Source organism: Montipora foliosa, chromosome 4, assembly GCF_036669935.1.
Source record: "Montipora foliosa isolate CH-2021 chromosome 4, ASM3666993v2, whole genome shotgun sequence".
NCBI classification, from domain to species: Eukaryota; Metazoa; Cnidaria; class Anthozoa; order Scleractinia; family Acroporidae; genus Montipora; species Montipora foliosa.
Genome location: NC_090872.1, coordinates 23435599 through 23448098, shown reverse-complemented (window position 1 = coordinate 23448098; position 12500 = coordinate 23435599). Strand labels below are relative to the sequence as shown.

Genomic DNA, 12500 nt, shown 5'->3' with positions numbered 1-12500 from the left:
TGAAAAATGGTTTGCGAATAATCTGCAAATCATTTATTTGGACTCGATAGATCAGCCATCGTCAAGAAACACTAGCAAACAGGAAGTCATCCAGCTGTCACGAGGGTGGACAAATTGAATTTTTTAAGTGCCATCGTATTTAGTCATAGCAAGTGAATCGCGTATTCTGTCCTAATACGGACATCTCAAATGATCACTTCCACAAGAGTAAATTAAGTTCTAATTTTTAAGAATTTCAAATTAGTAGATTGAAATAAATTCTGCAGCAATGTAGCACTTTTAATCGATTAGAGGAGTTTCTCAGTGGAGAAATTTGTCTATAAAATTCGTTACTCGCCAACATTGTTTCCAATGTAACCTTATCACGCCTAGCACATCCAAAGCATATAATCGGGTTAAGAGTTGCATTACTACTCTGATTTGTCGTCATGTGCTTTGTTTTTTGACAGACGTTGTAAAATCTTCAAGATTAATATAACTATGATGGACAATGAATGAAATGTCACATGTCTTAATTGCTTCATTTAGACACAATTGCAGTCCTATAGCAGTAAAGAGGGACCGTAATTGTCACCCTAACCTAATTTAATAGCGTAGCACCCACAAGTCTCCTAAAGGGGGATCACTTTGTTTACATTTTTGGCCTCGTTAGCAAAAGGCTATCGTTTTCTAAGCACAGAGTCAGAACAAAGTGTAGAAAATGCATTGTATAATGAACTAACTCTGAAACTTTGAACGCGATATACCAAATGATCTCTGCGCAATGATGCTCTGAAAATTCCAAATTTTACAAAATTTTACGATCATTAGCGCTTTTGTCACCCAAAAAAATCGTTAGTTTTAATGGTTAATAGCTCGTCATGAAAGCAAAAAGCTTAAAAGTGGAGATTTATCTAGTTTTAACAAGTTCTCTTACCTTTTGAAGTCTATTTTAAATAGCATGATATGATGACCTCTGTGAGCAAACTCGTATATTAATGAGCTACACCAAGCTACACCAAACTACTCTAAAAATCCGAGGGTAAATAAAGATATATGATGAATGAAACAAAATGCGGTTCACTATAGACCTTTTTCATAACGTCGGTCAAATAGAATATTATTCTGTTTTAGTGCTAATAAGCCTTACTAGCCTCTCTAGGAAGAAAAAAAATTGTTTGAAAACGAGGGCAGAAGGTCTAATTAACAAAAATACAAAAGAATGTAAAGATGGTCTCCATTAATATGTGAAAGTAGTCTATGACGTCAGCAAAGATTAACGGGGTTAGCATTTACCAATCTCTTACACGTAACGAGAACTTGTGCTGTAGCAAGGAAGCTTATTCGGACTTCTTTGCAATTGCTTATTTAAGATGGTCATTCTGGTTTCAATCTTAAGGGTCAAAAGACCTTAAGTTAACAGGAGTCTGTTTATGTGCACATGGTCCACTGAGGCATTTCACCGCTTGTGTCCTGCAATGACTGCCAACCGGGACGCACCGCTTTTTTAAGAGGTCAAAATCCGCTAAAATTGCATCTCAAAATATTGCATGCAAGCTTACAATTTGAGTCCCTCCCCTGGGTTTTCGGAAACAGGGAAACATGGCTAATTTGAACTGAGGAATAGAGGAACAATGACAATATATGTTAGGGAACAAGGGAACGTCAATTTTAGGGCCGGATCAAAATGCTGTGAACACGTTTGAAAGTAATTTCGGGAACAACTGAAGGGGCTACATGCAAATATTTAAAGGGAAAAAGAACCCCCCCCCCCCCCCATCCCCTCCCTCCCCTTCCTGAGAGGGATTCTACATTGAGGCAAAAACAAACACAGACGTATGGGCACCTGTGATTTTCTTACCCGAAAAAATTATGTAATACTCTGATCTGCTACGTGAGCGTTAAAAGCATTTCTGACAAACACGTGAAAAAGCTCACTTGTGTCTGGTTACACAAAAATTGACAACTCCTTAAAATAGTACTTACCTTCGGAATGTAGGTTGTCAGCCAGATGGAGCAAAATGAAAACATAAATGTACCAAGAAAAACAAGGCATGCCGTACCGCGTGTTTTTCTTCTGGCTTTGGGAGGGAGAGTCATGCTCTGTCGCTTTTCACCGTGACGTTCTCTCAAGTAATATTCCCGAACCCAATTGGTCTTTTTCAGGTAGTTCTCACAATTTATTTTGAAAACCGACCCTTCAGCCGAAACGGTTTTGAAGAAAATCTATAGCATTCTTTGGTATAGAAAAAGACTAAACAGACTTATTCACATGTTAAGATGCATTCAGAAGAAACTTGTTTTCTCCAAAAGCTTTTTTCTCCATACTGAAGATTTCGCAGTTTTCAAATGATTAATAGGGTTATACTAATTAACAGTAGGTTGTGATATACAATTACGGAAATTTACGATGCGATAAAACGATAGTTTTATTTAGAGAGGGAGACGCAATTGATCTTTTACACAGTTTTACAACAGTAGGTTGTGATACACAATTACGGTATTTACGATGCGATAAAACGATAGTTTCATTTAGAGAGGGAGACGCAATTAATCTTTTATACAGTTTTGTAACTTATGGCCCTTACTGAGCTACAATTGTAGCTATACCGCAGAGGACAGACCACAGCTCCGGGGGAATCCATTCCCTACTCTTTGCTCCTAGTGTGTGGGATCTTTTACGTCCCACGGGGTTATGAACATTGAAGGGCTGTGAGACGGGGGCCTATGGCTTATCGTGCTTGTCCGAGAAGACAAGATATTTGCAGATGTCATTACAAAGGCAGCACTTTCTCCTCAGTTATTTAGAGACAGTGAGTGTAAGATGCTCAAGTAACAGAGCCAACCTGTTGGCGGTTGATACAATTCTCTTCTTTGGTTGATTTCTGAGACATGGTTAATTACCGTAATCCTTGTTTGAGAAAAAAAAACTCACAAGTGCCGGTTGTGTATTGCTTTCCTCACGAGTTCGTCTACGTCTGCTTCTCTTGTGCAAATTAATTGCCCTTGTGCCGAACACGAGGAAGACTATACACAGTCCTATTTTGAGCGCCATTTCATCGAGATTGTTATAGTAATGGAGTGTTTTTTGTTTCTGAATGAACCGTAGTCTATAAAGGGAAAAAAAACTCTTTCTTTTTCTTCGCTCCCGGCCAAGAATCACTCACTTTCTCCCTCTAAAGGGAGCTATCTTCCTGGAGTTTGTTTGGGATCGATTGTAACAACATTACGATAATCCTGTCCGCTCTTTGCGGCTGACTAGTGGACGAGAAATCTGAGACATTGCGATGTAATGTATTTCATAACAAATTTGACATTAGGACTATGCACGCTGAATAGCACTGACAATGAAGAGTCGTTTTTTCTAAAAAAAAAAAAAAACTTAAGTTTATTTGGTGTTGACTCTCCGATTAATGCATTAATCCGGAGAGGTTTCACTTGCCGTTGTTTCATTTGGGAATGTTCAATTAACTGTAGGTTTGTTCAATATCACTCGTTCAGACGCCAAAATACCCTTTTTGAGAGACGTCATAATTATTTGGCAATAGGAATAAAATAGCTGGCTGAAAAAGTGCAGTGGCAACCTTTCTCTGCTTTTAACATGGCGGCTCGTCCTCTCCAGACGGTGTTACATTTCTTTAACCTTTATTTATACTACTCACAAAAACAAATGATCAAAATAAAAACGTTCTTAACTGAGGTCATCGTGTATCGATGATGAATGACTGCGAGAAGTTGAGTCGATCAGATACTTAGGAAACTCGGAAAAGCGTAAGTCCTACTGGACAAAAAGCTAACATTTGTTAACTCTTCCATGCAAGCATAAACTAGGGGCACCCAACGAGAATATAGTTCAAAACCACTTAAACATAGCATTGGCAAACGTATTTTAGTATGTAAACGGTAGATATAGGCATATTTTTATCCCCTAAAAATTTTTCATCTGTTCGGATTTCCTAGCTGAAAGTCTAGTGATCCGAACATTATAGGGATCAAAACTTACCTTTTCGAACATTTTAGCCAGAAAAAAGGCTCCCGAAAATTCTAGGTGACCTTTTTAGAGTAAAAATCCGTTAAAAATGGGCAATTATACCTTTTTTTTTTTTTCGAAAATCGTAGGAGAGGCAGGGAAGCACGAAAATTTACAACAAATGTTCCGAAAATTCTAGATCTCAAATCGTCTTCCGAACAGATATTTTCCGAAAATTGACGCTGGTGCCCCTGATAAACCTGCAGCGGACAGGAAACTGCAAACCGCAGTTTCTACATACAGTGTCTTCTTTGGTACTCTTCAGTCTTGTCTTTTGTTCTCTACTACTTCTATCATTTCCACTACTTTACCTCTCCAAGCTGGGCGATCTTGAGCCAATTCTTCCCAGGTTTTAAGCTCGCAATTGGCTCTCTTCAAGTGTCTTTTTATGTGGTCCTTATACCTTAAAAAATGCCAGTCGTCCGATATCTCTTGTTTCTTCTATCAATTCTCCATAAGGTGAGATCTACGGGTTAGGGTTTGGTCTAAAAGAGCTTCCGTCTATGCTAAGCATATTAGCTCGTCGAAGAACTTCAACATTGGGGACTTAATCTGACCATGCAAGGAGTATTCAGAATCTTTCTTAGGTGTTGATAGCTCTTACAGTGCCTTTGATGCAGTGTAGCTATTTGCAATGCATACAGCAAAGATGAAAGAACCACTGCTTTAAAGACTTTCAATTTTGACGTGATTGGTGATCCTTGAATATCTAAGGTCTCAAGCTACAAATAATCCAAAAATGTGCACCCTCGCCTCTTTCTCAAGTAAAAACGACTTTTCAACCGAAAATGACAAACAGCAACCTTCGAATCAGGTCAATCGAAAATTGCGCAGATTTCGGCGTCATAGTAGGGTTCCAACCAACCTGTAAGAATACTCTGCAATTCGCTACTACAATCATTATGCTGTGTTCATTTTTCGACATATTCTCACTGATACAAAAAAATTAGCCTTAAAAATTGTGTGGACAAGCTTAAGCACAACTTCAATCTTGAAATATAACGTGTTTTCCATTCGACCAAAAAAAAAAAACAGGTGAGGAAAGGAATGGAACGGAAATATTCCGTAAGGAAATTTCGAAAATTTGGACGAAAATCGCAAAGTGGTCCTAAACTTCCGGAATTGGAGAACAACTAGAAAATCGCGTCCTATTCTCTATTTTGACATTCCTCATAATACATTTTGTTTGCCCCCCAAATATTGCATAAACCGTTGTTTTCAAATGCTCTTGGGAATATGCAGTATTCCAAGAGCATTTGAAAACAATGGTTTATGCAATATTTGGGGGGCAAACAAAGTGTATTATGGGGAATGTGAAAATAGTGAATTGGTTCATTCCTCCTCGGGCGCATGTTGTTTACATTTTGGGGTAATAACACTCCTTGATGTAATTGGTTTCGAGCCACCAATTAACCGGAAAATACTGTTCCATTCATCACATAAAATTATCGAAATTTTAACTGTAACTTCTGGTCGAATGGAAAGCGCCCATTCTTTTCAATTTCTTTAAAAATTAAGCTTACATGTATTACCGTATTTTCAAGAAAGAAGTTCCCACACTCTATATGCATGAGGGCTTTAATTAATATACTTATTATGAGAGAAACTGTAAGAAGAATGTATAAGTAGTAATGCCATCTCATACTGGTGCGCGTTTCAAACTGGTGGGACGTTCATTTCGATCTGTAAGAGTTCATGGCGGTTCACTCTTGAATCACTTCTTTTCGTTTATGTGATACGGTTGCAAAATCTCAAAATTATCGGAAACGTTGAAAAAGTTAATATACCGGTCACGGTATTATGTAAGGGAACTGAAGGATGATAACTTATAATTAAAGACAGAAGCGGGATGAACTTGCAGCGAAATAATCCGTTGGAGTTCGACCTCTTGGTTTGCGGTTAAAAAAGAAATGTATGACTTCCAGAAAGATCACCGACAATGTCTTCATTTTGGTCAAAAACTTAGTAATGCTTCACGTTACAATGTGTTCCCTCACAGGGTCTTTTAATTGGAAGACGTGAACAATTCTGCAAGTCTTTCACTGTTTTACGTCAGTGTTATCCTCTAACTAGGCCAAGGAATGGCATCGAGGAGGGAAGTAAAAATAAATACTGAGATGAAAGTATATCTATCAAATGCCCTTACTATTTTACAGACCTTAATGATTGGTTTTCTTACGGTTAATCAATCTGCAGCTGTTTCTATACCATGTAAGGGAAAGCAGGCTAATTCTAATTTGCCTTGAAAAGGCCGGAAGAAATGAAGGACAAATGGTGTGTTAGTATCTTATTCGTGGAAATACATTGAGTATTTTATACCTACCATGTTTGTTGAGATACGGTCTCTGGAATGATGAGCTGTTTGTATCGGATCTGAAGGCATTAAGGTGGCCGAACACAGGTTTCGCGCGCGCAAGGATTGCAAAAAAATAAACATCGCCTCAATACAGCAATCATTTTATTTGCTCAATGCTTTCGCTATCTGTACTATTTTTTCTCTACTAGTGTTTTGATGTTAGAAAAGGTAACGATGCACAGAACTCCACTATTCGCAGATTTTTCTTTGTTACCGAAAGAGCCCAGTTAAGTGCCTATTTCTCGAGAACCACTCGTTAAAATTTAACGAAATTTGGCACGAAAATACTTTAGGAAACAAGTAACTGGAGTATTGAAAAAAATTTGAACTTTAACAGAGTAAATTCTAGAAATTCCAGTGAACCTTCAACAAGAGATAATTAAAGATCTCTCTGTCAAATTATTATTAAAATATTGTTAACTTGTGGGCATCGTTACCAGCTTGTTGCATGCAAATTATAAAGAACATCTTAAGACCAGATTTTCTGCAAATAAACAATTTTAAAGGCCTGTTCATATTTATTCACGTTGCCATGGCAACGGCATATACGTCAGCTTAACTATCAAAAAACCAAACTTCGTGCTGTTAACTTGCTTGCTACCATTTTCGGCGATCGACCAAAGGGTCAAGGGTTTTAGAGAAAAAGGTAAGTGAAACATAGGTATCAAAAACTGTGTTCAGCCACCTTAATCGCGTGTTCGACGTTCTTATGATTGAACAGCAGGAAGGCGACCTTCCGTTTGAATGGCCAGCGAAGCAACACGTCATATTCACTACGCATGATTACACGAAACAAGCAGATCTTCGTGCCCTTACCCATTCCGTCACCATTCAAATAAATGCGCGCGCACATTTTGTATCCATGACGACTAGTGCAAAAGGGACTTCTCGGGTTCGTTGTAAGAATCATACATCTTGGCAGAAACGTGCGCAATTTTTCAAGTTAGAACGCAGTCAAAGCTAGTGGGAACTTGATTTCTCGCTGGGCTTAAATTGTCGACATGGGGTGCGTTCCGTGTTTTATAGTTCCCCCAAGGCGTTAATTTTTTTCTTGTAGCCTCCTTAAGGTTTCTTTGTTGCTTTCGCCCCGTTTTTTACGATCATCTATCAAACGATAGATTATCTGAATTGACCTTTTACATGACCGTGTCAAGTGACCTTGTCAATCCTAAAAAAATAGTGGTGGTACAAAATAGATGCCAGAAATGGAAAGAGCGTGACGAAATTAGCAAGAATATCAATTTTGAGGACAGTGACATTTATGTGAGAGATTTTACAGTGATTTTAATGCTTAAAAAATTCACTGAGATTTTATATGGAAAACAGCTGCTGGGTACCAAGCTTTACCATCCAGCACACATTTCTCATAAATTTTTCAAACTTTCAAACCGCTCTAAAATCACGCACTTAAAACGTCAGTGGCCTCAAAATGGACATTCCTACTAATTTCAACAAAAAGCTCTTTGCATTTCTGGCATCTATTTTGCACCACGACCATTTCTTATGATTGACAAGGTCACGTGACACGGTCATGCAAAGGGCCAATTGTTTGCGCGAGCTTCTAATGCAACGTCCTGCCACGTTAATAAACTGTCAAGAAAAAGACTTTTATTAGCTTTGATCGATGATCAACCGTGAAGGTTTTTTTACAGCTGTAACTCTTCAGAACTGACCGATAGCAGCTAATGATAATGATGAATGGTGCGGGAATCAGGAACCTTCGCACAACCTTCCACAAGAGTCTTTGGCAGAACCAAATTCTCTATGCGGCATAATGAAATCATGAGGCTTTGACCTTCTTGAGTTTCAGTTTTAACTTCATTTATTTATGAACCTTAACGGGGTGGTCCTTAACTACCTCAAGACAATGGTTGCTAAGGAAGATATTCAGTAAAGAGCCCTACAATTACAAAAAGGTTGCATGGATGGCTCTTTCAAATAAAATTTTCAATGAAAATCAGAGAAATATTATTTTAAAAATTTCATGCTACAGATTTTGTTAGGATGTTGTCATACTGTTGCGTTGAAAAATGGTGAAAAACATAGTTACCTCGCTGAGTTTTTTTGGCTTTTTCTGTTTCGATCACGTGATTTACCAAATATGGTTCTGAGTCGAACCAGATTAAGAAATGTTAAATCGAACACAATTGGCGAAAAAGGATAACTGTAGATTAAAAGGGACTCGAGAAATGACTATTTGAGAGAGTCCATAGCAACGGTTTGGTAGTTAAGAGCCACCCCCAACCCCCCCCTCCCTTAATTACCGTAACTTAGATACGAACACAACTTGATCCGGTCAATAAGATCGGTTAAATGCTGCCATGAATGGCTTAATAGACCTTTTTGCAGATACGGCGGCCATTTTGATTTCTATTGTTTCAAATAGCTATTATGGGATGCCCAGGGGGCAAATACATATAAATTTGACCCCTGAGCATCCCATAATGTCTTTCGAAACAATAGAAATCAAAATGGCCGCCGTATCTGTAAAAAGGTCTATTGTGTTAATGATGTTACATATACAGTAGAACCCCGGTAACTCGAACTCTGAAAGGAAACGAAAAACTGTTCGACTTAGCGGGGTTTCGAGTTATCGGGGTCGATTAAAATATTCAATTTTCCAGGTTAATTAATAGTTTGTCGATTTTGAGGACTTTGTTATATAATAAAGTACAAATTAAACTTATGATCGGTAAATAACTGTCAAATACGTGATCTGTTCGTTGCACTAATTAAAATCAAATTGCTCCAGTCTTTGTTCTAATGTTAGAATTCGATCACACCATAAGAAAAGCGAATGGGATCAATGGGCATCCGTGGCGAGTTATAAGAACCAGAAATTCGAGTTATCGGGGTAAATTTTGATCAAGGGAAACGAAATTTAGTTCGAGTTTGCGGGCTTTTTGAGTTATCCGAGTTCGAGTTGACCGCGTAAAAATGATTGAAAAGTTTGGTCAAATCCAAGGGAATTGAGATTTATGCCCAATTCGAGTTAGCAGGGGAGTTCGAGTTACAGGGGTTGCACTGTATAAGACAAAAGCAGTGTCCGATGTGCCAACAAGTAGACAAGTAATCCCAAACAAAATACATATGAACACAGCAAAGATCACAGCAAATTAATTTATACCAAATTTACCACCTAAATTGATCAACTGCCAATGAGATTAACCACCCAAATCAACTTATTAAATACACAGCTGAAACACGGCATTTTTTAAAATGTCCTCTCTCTTGAGTTAATTCTTGATGATCATATCATCGATCTCATTTATCATGTTCCATTTGTATATCAATTTATTACATTTTATATTATTGGGGATATCACGCGGGATCGAAGTAATGATTTTATAAAGGTTACACCAAAGATATCTTACTTAAGGGGCGTTCAATTGACCTTATTACGGAGTTAGAAAAGGTGGAGTGATGTTTTAAACAGTATGTGTGGCTTTTTGAAGCAACAAGGATAATAAAGATATGTTTAAAATAAATTTTAGCAAATGTTTAACAATTTAATGCGAATCTCCGAACTGAAACGAAGTATTTCTAAGTTTTATGCCATCTATATTCCTGCTCCGGAATACGGTTAATAGCAAGCACCCTTAATATACTAACTAGGGCCCCACCGTTTTTAATACCAGAATCAAGAATAACGTAGAAAATCGAGGTTCTACAAGATTTTCCACGTTATTCTTGCCAGTACGAGAAGTTTGAAAGAAATGAATTGCATTCTTTGAAATTTTATGTCGTATTTGTGAACAAAGATGTAGATATCCAAAATTATAACCCATTCATTAAATTTCGGGCGATTGTAATGACTAATTTACGTCACGTGGTGCAAACTCACAGGACAGCTAGCACGCAACAAACCCCGTTTGAGTGGATATTTGCCCTGCGAAATGCTGTAACGGTCATCGAAAAGAAACAAAGCCGGCAGAAAAACGGGCAGCAGAAAAGTTTTCATTTTACAGGAAAGAAAAACAAAGTCGTTTCTGGAGTCTAGAGATAGTGACATTAAAGCCTGGTTTTCACTAGCGACGCAAGGGCAAGCACAAGCATAAGAGCGCTTATTTCACCGTGAAAACGGGGTTGACGCAAGCATAATAACAAGCACAAGCACCATGAAGCACAAGGGTCAAAACGTTTCCTTTTCCTTGTGCTGTCGCTTATGCTTGCGTTCGCTTGCGTCGTGTGAAAACGAGACACAGCGTAAGCACAAGGAAATTTGTTGCGTCTGGCCAATTAAAGCACTCGTTCCAGCCTATTCCCTGCGTCTGAGCATGCATTTGAACAAAATGGCGGTTGCCGTGGTTGATTTCGAAGCTCATGTCGACGTTCGTTTTCACTAGCTAGCATGAGCTGCTCATACTTGTGCTTGTGCTTGCGTCGCTATGAAAACCAAGCTTAAAAAGCTGGTCTCAAATGCTGATCGGGAAGGTACAAGAAAGTCAACAGAACATGCTGTCAACGTCTTTTTAAAAATTGTAGGTGAAGAAAGTTATAAGCACACTTAAGAGATTTAATCCTACGCGAACTTATGTTGAGTTATTTTAGAGATTGTCCGAAAAATGAATATTTGGCCGAAAAGAAGCTTCCAGGGCAAATATGAAATTTTGAGGACGATCTCCCAGCCGAGGACACTATCATGAACCAACATACCAGCAAGCCAAAAAAGGGTTTATTTCTTTTTTAACCCTCCCATTCTGATTTTCATATCGCGCAAAAAAAAAAACGGTCGTAAGCTTCGTATTTTTTGATGCACGGTTCTTAGAAAAAAAAATCAAATCATTTTAATTGTCACTGCGAGTCGAGAATTTTGCTTACTGAAGAAAAATAATTAATTCAACCATGAAAGACAAAATTGTGCAAAGTCTGGATGCGTTCCGGCAAGTGCGGCTGGAATTTTTCCCTCCTTCGAACGGTTGGTTTATTTTATAGTTAGTAAACACAGTGCATTGAATTCTCTACTCTATAAGCCGCGACATTATCAGCCGACATACCAGCCGCCCGAAGGAGTTTATTTACTAATTATTATGGCGAAGATAAAGTTGACGTCAAATATATCGTCATATATGTCCAAACCAGAGCCGCACTGGCTGTCAAAAGGCTCTTTTGTTGCTGTGGTTCGCAAATTTGAATGACAAAAACAATGTAAACAGATATTTTCCCTATTATGAGTCAGTCTTATTGATCATCACAATTACATAAACCTGAACGAAATGAAAGCGATGTTGAAATTCTAGAATTTCGTTTCCATAATTTAAATTGAATTTGACAATTAGAAGACCCTTTTAACTCAAATTTAAAGAGTTAACGTTTTAGGATATTTAACAGAAATAAGGTCTAATTGAAAGATTTAACATAACGGGCTCTCGTGTTCCGCTGTACGCAAAACATGAATTTGAGCGTTGAAAAAGTCCGAAACTTTCATTAAGTTTTCGGTCGAGTAATCTTTTTTCGCGATCCAGCTCTCCCAATATTCGAAGTTACTGTATCAAAGCCGGAAATTTAAATTTTTAAATACCTTACATTCCAAAAAGCCTTGCCATGTGGGTCAGTACATGTAAAGCAGAGTGACACACTTTCAAATTTTCAATGAAAAAAAAAGGGACGTGATTTTTTATTGCCTTACATTTCGTTAATGTTGTTAACGCTGCAGCTAACGTTGTTGTCAAATTCCCTCAATAACCGGACTACGGAATTTCGTCTGGCGGTGTCTTTAACCACACTTGCAAACGTCTCGACCTTCAACTCTGGATGAGAAGCTGCAAGCCATTCTATCAACGCCCTAGACGGCCCACCTCGATGTCTTTCCAGTCGTGCTTCGATCTGGTAATTATCAAAGCCATAGTGCTGGGCTACTTCCCAGTAATTTCCACAACGATTCCTTCTCGTGTCCAAAACGTCACAAATCCTTTCAAGGGCTGCTTCATCTTCCAATAAGCTTCTCAGATATTTGGAGCCTAAATATGAACCATTAAAATCTACGATAAGATTTTTAGAGAGCGCACACCAGCGGGACACATCAGAGGCTGGGTAGGTACTTTATATATGGTACCCTATAATGTATCGTTCCTTAAGTCCTCTACCCGTCCTAACACATCCCTAACCGTCCTTTAGCGTCCCTACACATCCCTA

General features: G+C 38.3%; 1 protein-coding gene across 1 annotated transcript in view; it reads right to left on the bottom strand.

Annotated features, from left to right (window-relative positions):
• Positions 1 to 8800: 8800 nt before the first annotated feature.
• Positions 8801 to 12500, bottom strand: part of LOC138000343 (uncharacterized) — a 34997-nt gene continuing 31297 nt past the window's right edge. The window contains exon 6 of the mRNA XM_068846672.1: positions 8801 to 12325. Within this exon, the coding sequence (XP_068702773.1) occupies positions 11991 to 12325 (335 nt within the window). The 3' untranslated portion in view covers positions 8801 to 11990. The remainder of the gene's footprint in view (positions 12326 to 12500) is intronic.